The 15,207-nt window shown below is 40.9% G+C and overlaps 2 protein-coding genes across 2 annotated transcripts; both read left to right on the plus strand.

Annotated features, from left to right (window-relative positions):
* Positions 1–86: 86 nt before the first annotated feature.
* LOC119739595 (large neutral amino acids transporter small subunit 1-like) lies at positions 87–7,755 on the plus strand. Its single transcript, XM_038214578.1, has 10 exons — positions 87–878; positions 1,449–1,574; positions 1,765–1,858; positions 2,551–2,595; positions 2,870–2,993; positions 4,036–4,139; positions 4,440–4,536; positions 5,612–5,761; positions 6,479–6,656; positions 7,048–7,755. The coding sequence occupies exons 1-10, from the start codon at positions 401–403 to the stop codon at positions 7,107–7,109; spliced, it is 1,458 nt and encodes a 485-aa protein (XP_038070506.1). The 5' UTR covers positions 87–400; the 3' UTR covers positions 7,110–7,755.
* Positions 7,756–8,219: 464 nt separating this feature from the next.
* Positions 8,220–15,201, plus strand: LOC119739596 (large neutral amino acids transporter small subunit 1-like). Its single transcript, XM_038214579.1, has 10 exons — positions 8,220–8,834; positions 9,369–9,494; positions 10,107–10,200; positions 10,801–10,845; positions 11,148–11,271; positions 12,057–12,160; positions 12,460–12,556; positions 13,151–13,300; positions 13,708–13,885; positions 14,567–15,201. Exons 1-10 carry the CDS (start codon positions 8,357–8,359, stop codon positions 14,626–14,628), a joined length of 1,458 nt encoding a protein of 485 aa, XP_038070507.1. The 5' UTR covers positions 8,220–8,356; the 3' UTR covers positions 14,629–15,201.
* Positions 15,202–15,207: the final 6 nt, after the last annotated feature.

Consider the following 15,207-nt stretch of genomic DNA (forward strand, 5'->3'; position numbering starts at 1 on the left):
TTCGTTGGTACATAGCGACCTTGACAGGCCGCGTTGGGAACGAAACTATTTTTCAACAGGCCAGTTTGATGTTAGGGTACCTCATAAGCGACCTTGGCACACATGGTTGAATGAAATAAGCTGTGTCAGCGTATACCGGTACCAAGTAAACATGGGCAAAGTCACCAGCACTTTTGACGGTAAAGTGACCTTTGGCTCCTCATGTGATTTTAATACACACCATAGCACCGACCCGACTCTTAAAGTCAATAGTGTTAACCTAGATTGGTTTACAACTTGAGGTTCCGTTGAATAGCATCAACGTTTTGGGAGTATTGCTCGGAGTGGTATGAATGGGCAGTTTAGTGATACATTTTGAAGTAAAGTGACACATTTTGTAGTACAGTGACATCGGTTGAAGATGGGGACGATTCAGCGCGACCAGTTGTCCGTGGATAGTCGGGCAAGCAGCGACTCATCAAGGGTCGAGCTCAAGCGTACGATCTCGCTCTTTAGCGGCGTGGCCATCAACATCGGCATCATCATTGGATCGGGAATCTTCGTCTCACCCAAGGGAGTACTGCGAGGTGCTGGCTCCGTGGGGCTCACGCTGGTCCTGTGGGTCGTCTGCGGAGTGTTCTCGCTCCTCGGTGCGCTGTGCTACGCCGAGCTCGGCACGACCTGGCCCTCGTCTGGAGGTGCCTATGCATACCTTAAAGCGATCTACGGGGATCTGGTGGCCTTTCTCCTGATGTGGATCTCAATCCTAATGGCTCAGCCGTCGGCTTTCGCCGTGGTAGCGCTGACGTTCGGTAACTACTGCCTACAGCCGCTCTACCCCGATCCATCCTGTCCACCGCCTCAGATCGCGCCTCAACTATTGGGAACTCTCATTATATGTAGGTCTATAAAGTCGCACTTTTTAACTTGTTTTCCGAATAGCGTGTTTGTGTCGGCCTCTAATATAGGCCTATGCTCTAGACACATCGAGTGTTATGTGAGTTGGTGCAGCCAATCTTCGGGCTTCACGGGCCCAAAACAAATTCGGGAACCATACTATCGGTTGAAAAACTCAACGTAAATATGTTTTTGCTTCCTTGATAGGTCTAGACGTCGGGGGATGCTTTTTTAAAACTTAATTAAAGGATGCACTTTATAAAGTACTATTACTTATTGTAATTCTTGCTATATGACTGCATTTTGGAAGTAAGAATCTTATCGAAGGCATTTGTCAGTTTCATATGCATGAGGACGCCCGACATTGAGAGAACTTTAACTAAGAAAAACGTGAACGCGACCACTTAAGGTCTGACAAACCTAACAAAAAACAAAGAGTATGGAGATAATACGTCTCCACCAAGACAGTTGATTTAAAAAGTTGAAACTCCTTTAAAAAAAAAAAAAGCCTTCAAGACTACACTACGACCTCTTATTTCATTTTTCACTGTGTTCTTTTGCATTTCCTACAGTATTGCTGGGAATCACCAATGTATTGAGTACTCGGCTCTCCATCTTCGTTCAAAACTTTTTTGTGGTCTGCAAAGTGGTGGCACTGCTTATCATCATAGTCGCTGGTATCGTACAGTTATTCCAAGGTGTGGACGAACTGTCGGATTTTGATTCCCTTCTGAAATTGAATAGTTGTTATGTTATTATAATATCTTTGTTTCAGATAGTTGATTAAAATCTCGAATAGGCCTTTATAGTTAAAACATTTTAAAGGCATGTCTACATCTATCCATATGGACTATCGATGGTAATCCAAGAAATTATGTTTGATTGTAGGCGAAACCCAGAATTTTGAGAATGCCTTCGAAGGATCGACGTTCTCCGGGCTTGGGAATGCTCTGTACTCTGGCCTATTCTCTTACGCTGGTTGGTAAGTCAGAAACTATTGAAATCAAATTAAAGAGCCGTGTACCTTGATGAATGCACTAAGTCCCGGAACCATACTTATGATACATGCCTACATTTGACTATTGCATAAGTGTTGCAACCATACTCAAATTCCATTCACCGACAGGTTGTGTATACGAGCCTGGCGCACTAGCTCTAAAAGAAAGGTTGACCCGGAATTCGGATTTTGTTGGGCTCAACCCTTTCCGGATCAAAATGGCACCTTTCCGGGTCAATTTCATACGGAAGAGGACCGGAATTTGTTTTTGACCCGGTAAAGGGTTGAGCCAATAAACTCGAACCCAAATTCCTGGACAATCTGAACTGGCGGATGTAGCTTGGAGTATAGGCTCACAACATGAGTTCTTACAATCGCCCCATCTACAAAGTCGCCCATAATCTCCCACTGGGCCCCTCCTCCATAAGGCGATGATGGTCATGACTAGATGAGCACCTGTCTTTACATAATAAAACCCTTTTGTATAAAACCCTTTCGTATTAGAAATAGAATCTCGGTCAATACAGTTTCAAAGCCTGCAGTCCAAAGTTCAACCGATAGGATTTACAAGCAATAACAGTCTGATGTCAGCGATACAAATTTGTCTTTTAAATCAGCTACATCTTTACAAGTTATGTTTTATTTGCTTTACTCCTCTGCTTGTAATGTCATCGTAGGTACAGTCTGAATATCGTGGCGGAAGAGTTGAAAGATCCCAACAAGTAGGTTTGATATTCGTTTTCTTTAAAACAAACACAGAACGTTCCAGGATTATTGCATTTCAGTTTAAAACTTTTTTTTTAACCATTACTAGTGGATGGATAATACACTGTTATACTGCATGTGCTTTACAAAGTACGCCTAGTCATGTGCACTAATATCATCTGTTGTCAAACACCATCCGTATAGAGAGAAGGCAGGCTCTATATAAAGTATGTCTTTAATCGTGAGCACCACTCAACAAAATATTGCGTCATGATTTGTTTTTTTAATAAGGAATCTTCCACGGGCAATCTTCATCACAGTGTTTTCCGTGACCATCATCTACACGCTAGCCAACGTGGCTTACTTCACAGCAATGACACCGCGGGAAATGTTGGCTTCAAATGCAGTGGCGGTGGTAAGAACAAACGGTTTGAATAAAAGAGGAAAATTAGTTGTCAGGAAAGGTGGCGTAATAGGCCCATAAAAATAGAAAATCCAAGTGACAGAAAAGATTCAACAAAGCCTGGGTGCGAATTTTCTTTCCCCAAACTACATCCACGTACGTCGTTGTTTAGCGCCCTCTACAAGACTTTTATGATAGCTCAGTCGATAGGATTGTGATTTTGCGCCGCTAGGTTGCAGGTTCGAATCACCGTTTTGTACCCGAATTCTTGTTTGTTTCTGACCTGAGGCTTCGGGAGGATTTTTTTTTTTTAAAGGCGTGTCAGAATTTCATTACGTTCGAATTCATTTTTTTTTTTCAAATGTTATATTTTCTTCTCATGTTTTTAGAAAAGTAAAGTCCAAAACGCCATAGCGTACACCCATATGCGGATGTCGTTTGGGAGAGAAAAATCGCAGCCTGGGTAGTATGGACTAGCATTAACTGCAGTCTTGACTGCAGCGCGCTTAATATGGAAAGTAAGTTTGTGCACAGCAAATGCACAGCACATTCAAAGCAGTGGCGGCGGTAAGACAAAACAAAGGTTTATCAATATAACCAGGCCGGGAGATCATGTGGTGTTTGTCAGGAAAGTTGGCGTCATCGGACCACACAAAAGAAAAAGAAACTACTTAAGAGTTGAGACCGGGGCGTTGGATCACCTATCATTCTTGTCAGTAACGTGCCCATGAAACTTCAGGTTTTTTTTGCAGGAAATGCCGATTGTGTCCTATTTAAAAGGGTGATTCAAAAATTGACATAATAGCTGAAACGTCACTAGATTTGAATATTTATAGCATTTGCTCAAAACTTTCTGAAGTGAAGTGCGCGTTTAAAAAGCAGGTTTTTTTTAACTTTTAAAAGGCCTGCAAATACAATCAAGCAAGTTTAGTTGTTACAGGACATTATTATTCATTTGAACTTCGTTCGGAAAAGAAAATCGGCATTTGAAAAAGCATGTTCATGTATTTTACAAACTAATGGCTTACCACAATGATTGCTATTTTTTCATCAGACTTTTGGCAGCAAGGTGCTTGGTGGGTTTGCCCTGATCATGCCGATCGCTGTAGCCCTGTCCACCTTCGGCTCTGTCAACGGTAACATGCTCACCTGCTCCAGGTAATTCGTTTGCACCAAAACTTGAAAAAAAAATATTTAAGAAGTTAGATCCTTGTTGTTCATTGCTCTTTTATTTTAAAGAAACTTTAGAACAGCTGGAATTGTGATTTTTTTTACCAAATTCTAAATTTTGGTGTGACGGAATTTCACGTCGTGGAGATGTGAATTCTGTTTGTTTTCTTTGTCAATATTAGGTTCAATTCAATATTGGTGTTTTAATTCAATTATTTTTTAAATGACGTCAAACACAATACTGATTCAGATATTAACTATTTGTTGGTGTTTTTTTTTTGCGGCGAGGATCTTTTACGTTGGAGCGAGAGAACATCACCTGCCTTCGCTGTTGTCGATGATTCACATCAAACTCTTGACTCCTCTTCCGTCTGTCATCATAACGGTAAGATATATGTCGACTAAAGAAAATGAAGAAAACAGAAAGAAAATGCCCCAAAGAAGTCGATCTGTTTAAACTGGCCGACAGAGAGTCTTAAGTGTGAGTGTGGCATTCGACAGTACGCACGGGCCAGAACTGTCTAATAAGAGACTTGCGAAGTGGGAACAATTTCATAAAATGAAATAATGTCCCCATATTGCAAAAATAAACATGTCAGCAAGTAATAAAAATAGGGTGCACAAAAACATGTACCTATACGAGCGAAGAAAGGTGTTATCCAAGACGGTCTTTAATTCCGAGGTTTGTATAGACATGAGATAGGGTAATGCGTTCAGTGGATGACTATGAAGTTGTGGGTGGGGAAATACATCAGGATGGCGTCAAGATGTTCGGTCAGAAACCACATCACTTTTTGTCCCGCTTGAATTTTTGAATATTTAATTAAGTAAATGTGAATATTTCATTAATTAAATGTAATTTGTTGAATGTTCATTACTTAGTCTAATTGATTTTTGGTTCTTTATTTTTTGATCAAATTTGGCTGTTGTATGTTAAGTGGACACAAGGGCGGATCCAGAACACAATTTTTTTGGGGGGCCAAAAAAAATTTGGTCCCCCCCCAAAAAAAGTGGGTCTAAAAAATTACGGCGTGGGGTTCGGGGCCCGTCAGGGCCCCGAAAAAATTTTGGATTCTAGATGCTCTGTGGTGCGATCTGAGGCAATTTCTGACCACTTTAACCATTTTTTTTGAGGAAAAGATGGTGGTGTACTCATTGCCTGCCTTTATTGCGATGTCACATTAAAAAAAAAAAAATTGGTTTCGTTTTGGGGGGGGGCCATGGCCCCCTTTGGCCCCCCCCCCTGGATCCGCCCTTGAGTGGACATCATTAGCTGTGATGTTTTTCTGTAAAAAAAAATAGTCCGATAAATTTTCTGTTTACTGATATTGCCCAAGTACCTTCATTGCATCATACCTATAGAAACACATCATTAGCAAACCATTCTTTGTCATATTAACTCCCGCGACGTTGATATACTTTTGGTTTACTAATTAGGCCTATATATCATTTAATTTTAGACCATCTTGGCTGTTATTTACACCTTTTCCAACGACATCTACACTCTGATCAATTACTTCAATTTCGTCACGTGGACGTCGAGTGGGGCGGCTGTGGCTGGTATGATCTGGGTCCGTTACAAAGAGCCCGATAAGCCACGCCCCTTCAAGGTGAGTATTTACGTCGAGTTTTAGGGGGGTTGTCAGTCCTGTGTACGAGTTCATGTACATGTATATTGTTTTACCAAAGCAGGTAACAAAACTAACCTGAGAATTATTCTTGCAGTCAGTATACCATTCCGAGCAAGCTATTACTGTAGAGTCACGGAGGCCCTAGCTCGTCAATGGCAAATCTTTGTGCCAACTATTGTACAAAGCAACTGTCCCATGAAGGATTATCTGAACAATAGCTAGCACAATGCATTCGCCATTGAAGGGGGTCATTGTGAGAGTACAGTGTTTGGGTGCTCGAACTGGTCTATGTACGTATACGCGACTTTCATTTAAAAGAACTCTTAGAACAGAACAGTCAAAGCAGGATTACCCTCTGTAGTTCGATTCAATCATAATATTTTCTACTGACGCAAATATCAGAGCCCTTTTGGCCGGGCAGGGTGGGGTTAATTCGGATGCAGAGGAAGGATCATCACAATTTCACAATTTTGAAAGGGACTTTATTCTACGGCTGCACGGATTTCTTTATAGGAGAGACATGACAAGACGGTTAAAGTGTGCCACATTCATGAGAGTACATCTCTTCTGTATCATTTAGTTTTAAACAATGCAGTATGCACTCAACAGGTCTTTGCTGTGGGCAGAAAGTGGAATTGATTTTCACAACTAACATATTTTTTTTATTTTCTTTTTTGCATTTTTATATTCCGACAGGTCAACATTATCATCGCCATCTTGTTCGTGTTGGCATCCATCTTCCTCGTCGTCATAGGGACCATTGATTCCCCGATAGACACCGCTATTGGAGTCGGTATCACACTGACAGGGATACCAGTCTATTTCCTGCTGGTCTACCCAAAACGCTTACCAAGATGGCTCACTAAAATAGAAGGTGACACATGTTTATTTTGTTTTTAAATACGCTCTTACAACAAACTATGTATTTCAGTGCCAAGATAATATCTTGACATGACACACGTTTCAAGCTGGGGTCGCTCCAGGGTCGCAGCGCGCTAAGGTATTTCGAAGGTTTCCATAAAATTCGCTATTTAAAACCACACTCGCCAAATTCGAAAATCGACTGTTGCAGTCGTTCTAAACGACTTCAGAGTCAAGTCGATAGCAAACGAAGACAAAGGTTCGCTGGTCTCAAAACAAAATCTATTATATTTTCCGATTAGAGTCGCTCTACTAAACTGACCGCCGCTCTAAAACGGATCTTGTTACATGAGGAGTTTTAGAACCGAAGTGAATTTACTGCGTATTTTATTCTTTTCCCTTAGGTGCTGTAACAAGCCGGCTCCAGATGCTCATGATGGTTGTCAAGGAAGAGAAAGAACACTAGATGACCAAAATCTATGCATTGATTTTGCTTCTATACAAGTCTATATTTTAAATAACATCGTCAGTGAGTTTGTGGAGTCTTGCAAGACTTTTGCGTTTGGGCTGGACAGAGCCAAGCGTTGCACAAGTGGGCATTGTGTTAAGACTAGCAGACACAATGCAAACGTAATTTCAGTTTCAAAATCCCCTTTGATGAAGGCTTTAAATATCCTCTTGGTATGGTGGCCGCCGTAATAGTACATGTACATCGTACATACTTAATGTGGATGTTAAATTTGTTCTGATTCTCAAATACAACGCACAAAATATCAATTGATAGTGCCTAATAGCGTAATGTATAGCTGTGGTCAAAGTAGTTTCGCATTTGTGCTCTTTCGATGTATGCTAATAAAATAATGTAGCGTTTTCTTAACTTTATTTCACTAGTTGCTTGTGACTTGCAGAGTTGTAAATCAATATAATAAGTGCAGAAGTAAATGGCATGAGCAATGGTATCGGAATGTATTGTCGCAGTTCCATTGAATGACTTGTAACTCGACTTTAGACCGAATGATTTCGGATTGACTTGTTCTTTTAATTGGGTTTAATTGCTACGGTTCTTTACAGTAGTATATAGTTGAAAATGACATACCACGATTTTGGTGTAATTGATTTTTGTGTTGACTTCTCAAAATAAGCTGCGTCAGTGTACCAAGCAAATACGGGCATAGTTAGCAGCACTTTTGACGGTAAAGTTACCGTCGGTTAAGTGACCTTTGGCTCCTCGAGTGATATTAAATGACACTTGACATTATGGACCCGACTCTTAACCCTAACAAGGCCGGGTTATTTTGACCATCTCTCAGCCGGGGGGGGGGGGGGGGGGGGGGGGCCGGATTCCGCCTCCCCTAAGATCTTGGCCATTGAGAGACGAAACATTTTGGAACTCGGTACATGCATAGAGCAACTCATCATGAACATACCCAAGAAATTTCATGACTATAGGCCAAAGGGTTTTGGAATTATGACTAATTAATTATTCATATGTACGAATGGTAAGGGGCGTAATGGTCGAGGGGGGGGGGGGGGTTCCGCCCCCGGCCCTTTTAGGGTTAAAGTCAACTGTGATAAAGAATCTAGATAAGTTTACAACACAAGTTTACAACTTTAGGGTAACTGAGTTGGAATATCCTTAACATTTTGGGAGTACTGCTCGGCGTGGCACCAAAATTAATGGTTAGAATAGAGACATAGTGACATCGGTTGAAGATGGGGACGATTCAGCGCGACCAGTTGTCCGTGAATAGTCGGGCGAGCAGCGACTCATCAAGGGTCGAGCTCAAGCGTACGATCTCGCTCTTTAGCGGCGTGGCCATCAACATCGGCATCATCATTGGATCGGGAATCTTCGTCTCACCCAAGGGAGTACTGCGAGGCGCTGGCTCCGTGGGGCTCACGCTGGTCCTGTGGGCCGTCTGTGGAGTGTTCTCGCTCCTCGGTGCGCTGTGCTACGCCGAGCTCGGCACGACCTGGCCCACGTCTGGGGGTACCTATGCCTACGTTAAGGCGATCTACGGGGATCTGCCGGCCTTTCTTTTGATGTGGATGTCAATCCTAATGTCTCAGCCGTCAGCTTTCGCCGTGGTAGCGCTGACTTTTGGTAACTACTGCCTACAGCCGCTCTACCCCGATCCATCCTGTCCACCGCCTCAGATCGTGCCTCAACTCTTGGGAACTCTCGTTATACGTAAGTCGTATACTAAACTCGCACTTCTTAACTTGTTTTCCAAAAATACCGTGTTTGTGTCGGCCTTCATACCGTCCTTCCACATGAAGTCTCAGGTGAGTTGGGGCGGCCCATCCTCGGGCAACACATTAAGAGATCCGGGAACTGTAATATCGGTTGAAAAACTCCAACGGAAATATGTTTTGTTTCCGTGATAGCTAGGTCTAGACGTCGAAAACAAAGTGCCCTTGGAACGTTACTTCTTGTAATTATTGCGATCTCTGTATTTTGGAAGAAAAGAGTCATCGATAGAGAAGGCATTTTGACTTGGCCAGTTTAAGAAGTATGAGGAATCCCGACAGAGAAGCGTCGATTCAGAGAAGAGTCTACGCGACCATTTCGGATCTGACAAACCAAGCCAACATTGAATCGGCTCCATTAGCTCTATAAATAAAGATATTTTATAAGTTGGAATTTCTTTAAACCGCATTTCTCAAGAGTACACCACGACCTCTTGGTTCGTGTTTTATTCTGTTCTTTTTTTATTCCCCACAGTATTGCTGGGAATGACCAATGTATTGAGTACTCGGCTGTCCACCTTCGTCCAAAACTTTTTCACAGTCTGCAAAGTGGTGGCACTGATTATCATCATAGTCGCTGGTATCGTACAGTTATTCCAAGGTGCGGATGAGTGGTTGGATTTTTTTTTAATGTTATTATTACAGATAACAGTACATTAGGGAGACATTGTGCACACACAAATCCATTGTTCATGACCCTTAACCCCCGTTGTACCTTAACCCCACCTAAACGAATCTAGGTACAATTGTATTTTGGACCACGATCTACAATCCCGGCAAAAATGGTTGGGACACTTCCTGAGCCTGCCACGGTCACCCACTCCCCCGCTCCCCCGGTCAATGTTGTTCTCTCCAGCTGATGGAGCATACACCGCGCAATGAGAGACAACATTGAGCGGGGACCGGGGTTGGGGCCCAGCGAGATTGTGCCAGGATTGTAGCCTATTAATTTTGCAACACTAACATTTTGCCTCGAAATAGGAGTTGTGACATTAGGGAGGCCTGGAACTGCCAGGCTCCTTAATTTACCTTCTCTCGCTAAGGTATAGCTTATGACGAACAAATGTCTCCGAAAGGGTACATTTTACAGCAATTATGATTGCTGATTCAAAGTTCAAATAGTTCGTTGGTTTTGTTAAATTTAAGAGCAGGTCTTCATATCAGGCCATAAACTCGAGTTTTCTAATGCAAGAAATGATTTCTTTGGGTGTAGGCGAATCCCAGAATTTTGAGAATGCCTTCGAAGGATCCACGTTCTCTGGGCTCGGTAATGCTCTGTACTCTGGCTTGTTTTCATACGCAGGATGGTAAGTCAGTAGTGTTGAAATCGACCTATAGCCTACATTGTATAACATTGGATGCACTATTATGAGTCTCAGAACCATAATATGCACTTTACTATTGCATTATTTGCATTATTGTTGCAACTTTTTAAATCTATCGACGGTTTCTATACCAGTGTCTAGACACACAACATCAGTTATTGCGTTCCTTTCAGAAACTATATGCCGCTGCCCTCCATTGCAATCATCTCGCCAACAACGTCACCCATTTTCTCGTAGACAATAAAATCTCCTACTAACATCCATCCGACGAAAATACTTTCGTCATCTCGATTCCCAGGGATCATGGTACAGTGACTCGCCTTGTCTTTACCCAACTTTTATATCTGTGGCATTAGAAAGAGACTCTCATTAAATACACTAGTAAAAACCTGCAGTCCAAAATTCAACTGTTTTGATTTCAAAGCAGTGAACTTACTTTCATTGTTATCTGAATATGTTAGAGGCAAACCAGTTTACGAGGTACTTATTTTTTACGAGGTACTTTATATTGCTTTATCTACTTATCTACTTATTTACTTTATCGATTTGCTTTATATTTCTGCTTGTATAATGTCACTATAGGACCAGTTTGAATACTATGACGGAAGAGTTGAAGGATCCCAACAAGTAGGTTTGATATCCATTTTGCTACCCAAAAAAATCATGTTTGATTATTGTTCCTTTAAGATTTTGATTTTCAGTTTACAAATTCTGATGGTGTGGATATAGCAATACTACCGAGTGGATGATGAAAATGTTAGACTCAGTGCTTTACAAAGAAGTCATGTGCACTAATATATGGTGAGACAGACAGACATCACGACAGACAGACAGACAGCCCGACAGACAGACAGACAGACAGAGAAGAACATCATGTTTTGTTTTAAACTTGAGCACCACTGGAATGGGTTTTTTTGGTTTGCATTCAGGAACCTTCCACGGGCAATCTACATCACTGTGTTTTCCGTGACCATCATCTACACGCTAGCCAACGTGGCTTACTTCACAGCAATGACGCCGCGGGAAATGTTGGCCTCAAATGCAGTGGCGGTGGTAAGAACTAACGGTTTGAAAAATAAGGAAAACTTCGTTGTCAGGAAAGGTGGCGTCAAAGCATGGGCCCTTCAAAAAAAGAAAATCCAACTGACAAAAAAGATTAAACAAAGCCGGGGTGCTATATGGCCTATAGGATTAACTGGCATTCTTGACTGCAGCGCGCTTAATATGGAAATTAAGTTTATGCACAGCAAATGCCGATATTTGAAAGGTTACTGCTAGCATTTTTTTACAAGTTGGCCTACCTTGTTTGGCCGCACGAAAATTTTAGACCTGGGGTGTGTGCGTAAATGTGTGTTGTCGATGGGGTTGTTTTGGTTGCATTTTTTATTGGGACGCCATTAAAATTGTTCTTTTGGCAAAGCCGAATCTTAAAGATATAAAGGAACATTTGCTTTTCATCCTTTTTATTTGTTTCCATTAATAACACCACTCAATATCCAAAGAAGAATTTTCAAAAGCTTAACTTTATTTCGAAAAAAATCCGTCAGTTAGGGACTGATCGTTGGAAATCCCCTGTATAGTCCAACACTTCTTGATTTCTCCTAAATGACAGCACGCCAGACGGAGTTATTTCACGAGGCGCTTATTATACCAGTACAATCTTTACTTCAAGTAAACTTTTGATAAAAAATTCGGTAGGTTACTTTTAGGACAAATGCAAATTGTCCTATATGTCTCTAAGGGGCACACAACATACAAGGTATTCCCAATGTTTAGCACCCATCATCAATAATCACAACTAAAACAATTTGACAAACTTCTGCATTTTATACAACCAGACATTTGGTAGCAAGGTGCTGGGTGGGTTTGCCCTGATCATGCCGATCGCTGTAGCCCTGTCTAACTTCGGATCTGTCAACGGCAACATGCTTGCATGCTCCAGGTAATTCGTTTGCACTCGATTTTTTTTAATATATTTATTTAAGAAGTTATCGTTCCTGGTCATTGCTCATTGCTTTAATCATTATTTTTTTTCATATAAAAAAATAGAGCAGGTAAAATTGCGAGTATTTCAATAATAATTGTTTGTGTGATGAAATTTTGCGTCGGGGAGATATGAACTAAATTTTGTGTTTCTTTTCGAATCCTTTTGTTGTTGTTTTTATAAAAAAAATGGTGACAAACCTAACATTGATTCAGATGTAATTTTTTTGTTGGCGTTGTTTTTTTTTTGGTTGCGAGGATCTTTTACGTTGGAGCGAGAGAGCATCACCTGCCTTCGCTGATGTCCATGATTCACATCAAGCACTTGACTCCTCTTCCGTCTGTCATCATAACGGTAAGATATATTCTCAAATAAGTAAAAAGAAGAAGAAGAGAAACAAAGGTCCGTTACTGTGACCCTAAATGGGCCATTCGACAGTAGGCGTGTGGGCCGGAACTGTCTACTTGCGAGGTAGTAGCAATTTTATGAGTGAAATAATTTCCTCAATATTGCAACAACAAAAAACACGCCAGTGTTGGTAATTAATTGCATAGGTAATAACAAAAGGGTCTTTCAAAGCAAAGATGGGTGTTAGCAAAGATGGTCCCTTTGGGAAGCCAATAGACATGAGTTAAGTAATGTATTAGTGACGACTATGATGAAGTTATGCCAGAGGACAGGGAGAAATGGGACCGATAACCTATCATATTTAGAGATATTACCCACTTAGAAAAGTAGCAAGTACCATCATTGCACCATGCATCTTAATTGACATCTTTCGGCTGCAAAAAATACCCGAATTGATGAAACCAAAATGAAACCTGCTGCCCTGCTTATTGCAAATAATAAAAATATACCTTTAGTTTATAGAAGCCCATCATCAGCAAACTGTTCATTCCCGTGCCGTTGATATATTTGTGATTGACTGATTTTATCATTCAATTTTAGACCATCTTGGCTATTATTTTCACCTTCTCCAACGATATCTACACTCTGATCAATTACTTCAATTTCGCCACGTGGACGTCGAGTGGGGCCGCTGTGGCTGGTATGATCTGGGTCCGTTACAAAGAGCCCGATAAGCCACGCCCCTTTAAGGTAAGTATTACGCTCGGATTTTGGGTTTCAATGTTGGTCGTATGCATGGGTAAGTCTGATATTGGCGCAGATTCAGGATGGGAAGCGAGTCTATGGATGCAAAGGTTCATTATAATTTAGAAACTAGCGGGGACTTTATTCTGCAGTATAGCGTGGGTTTCTTCATAGAAAAGATGTACATGTATTGTAATTTTGTATACCGAAGATGGTTTAAGTGTGTCTCGTTCATGAGAGAAATAGGCCTAAGGTCCAGACGTCTTTGAGATTGTGTATGAATCTCACAAGTCTCAGCCGATGCATTATAAAATATGTAGGCCTAAATAATGCACTCACGAGGTCTTTGCAGTCGCAAGAAGGTAGAATTAATTTCCACAACCCACACATTGTTTATGGTGATATTCCGACAGGTCAACATTATCATCGCCGTCTTGTTCGTGTTGGCATCCATCTTCCTCGTCGTCATAGGGACCATTGATTCCCCGATAGACACCGCTATTGGAGTCGGTATCACACTGACAGGGATACCAGTCTATTTCCTGCTGGTCTACCCAAAACGCTTGCCAAGATGGCTCACTAAAATAGAAGGTGACAATTTTTTATTTATTTTTTAAATACATGTACTCTCTCACAAGAACCAATGTGTCCCACAAAAAGCCCCCTCTTTTTTTTACAGCTTTAAAACAATAAATAATCTTTCCAATCGGGTAAATATTTATTAAGTTATGACCAATTGAACTACCGTTTTTTTCGTTCTGTCCACGGCGACTGATATTTCGCCTGCCGCAATAAGAACACGGTCTGCAACTTTTTTCTGTGTTGAAAAGCTAATGAAATGTACTCTCTAAATGTGCATCGATATTTGCGATGCAATTTTGGTTTTAAGCTGTGAAAAAGAGGCCGGGATTTCAGGTTCGTTTTGTAGCGAGACACCCTGTATTATGTATTTCAGTGCCAAGGCAATATTATCTTGTCATGACACAAGTTTCAAGCTGGCGTTCCAGGGTCGCAGCGTGCTAAGGTATTTCGAAGATTTGCTTAAACTTCGGTATTTGAAACAGTTAGAAAAACCACACTCGCAAAAAAAAATGAAAATTGACTGTTGCAGTAGTTCCGAACGACTTCAGAGTCAAGTCAATAGAAAATGAAGACACAAAGTCGAACTTCACTTGTCTCTGCTACTGAACGCCGGTCTAAAACGGATCTTGTTTACATGAGGAATTTTAGAACCGAAGGGAATTTACTGCGTATTTTATTCTTTTCCCTTAGGTACTGTAACAAGCTGGCTCCAGATGCTCATGATGGTTGTCAAGGAAGAGAAAGAACACTAGATGACCAAAAATATGCATTGATTTCCTTCTATAAACGTCAATACATGCATGTATTTTATAGAATATCACCGACGAGCTTGTGGAGTCTTGCAAACCTGTTGTTTTTGTGTTAGATATAATGTAGAGTTAGGTAAATGTAGCTAGCAGACACAAATGTCATTTTCTGTAAAAGCCCTTTTCAGTGAAGGCTTTAAATATCTTTTGGGTATTAATGGTGACCGCCATACACATTTGATTCTCAAATACAATGCACAAAATATCAACAGTGCCTCATCATTATGTATAGCTGTGGTCAAAAGCAGTTTCGCATTGGTGCCCTTTCGTTTTTTGTTCTTAATTTTATTTCAAAAGCTGCTTGCAACTTCCAGAGTTGTAAATCAATCAAACAAGTAGAAAAGTAACATGGGATTAATGTATTTGTCATAGTTCCATTGAATGACTTGTAACTGACTTTAGACCGAATGCTTTCTGATTGACTTGTGTTTGTTCCAGTACAACCCTATCAATAACAATGTTATTTTGTTTCAATAGAGTTTAATTACTACAATTTTTATTCTAAGTATGAAGTCGCAAATGACA

Source organism: Patiria miniata, unplaced genomic scaffold (assembly GCF_015706575.1).
Source record: "Patiria miniata isolate m_02_andy unplaced genomic scaffold, ASM1570657v1 HiC_scaffold_4, whole genome shotgun sequence".
Taxonomy (NCBI): domain Eukaryota; kingdom Metazoa; phylum Echinodermata; class Asteroidea; order Valvatida; family Asterinidae; genus Patiria; species Patiria miniata.

Bases quoted from the DNA above. Each gene is read 5' to 3' on its own strand.
- LOC119739595 (XM_038214578.1), top strand. From the start codon at position 401: ATGGGGACGATTCAGCGCGACCAGTTGTCCGTGGATAGTCGGGCAAGC. The intron at 4,140-4,439 runs GTAATTCGTTTG...TTTTGCGGCGAG, and splicing joins AACATGCTCACCTGCTCCAG to GATCTTTTACGTTGGAGCGA. The intron at 6,657-7,047 runs GTGACACATGTT...CTTTTCCCTTAG, and splicing joins ATGGCTCACTAAAATAGAAG to GTGCTGTAACAAGCCGGCTC.
- LOC119739596 (XM_038214579.1), top strand. From the start codon at position 8,357: ATGGGGACGATTCAGCGCGACCAGTTGTCCGTGAATAGTCGGGCGAGC. The intron at 10,846-11,147 runs GTAGGTTTGATA...GTTTGCATTCAG, and splicing joins GAGTTGAAGGATCCCAACAA to GAACCTTCCACGGGCAATCT. The intron at 13,301-13,707 runs GTAAGTATTACG...ATATTCCGACAG, and splicing joins ATAAGCCACGCCCCTTTAAG to GTCAACATTATCATCGCCGT.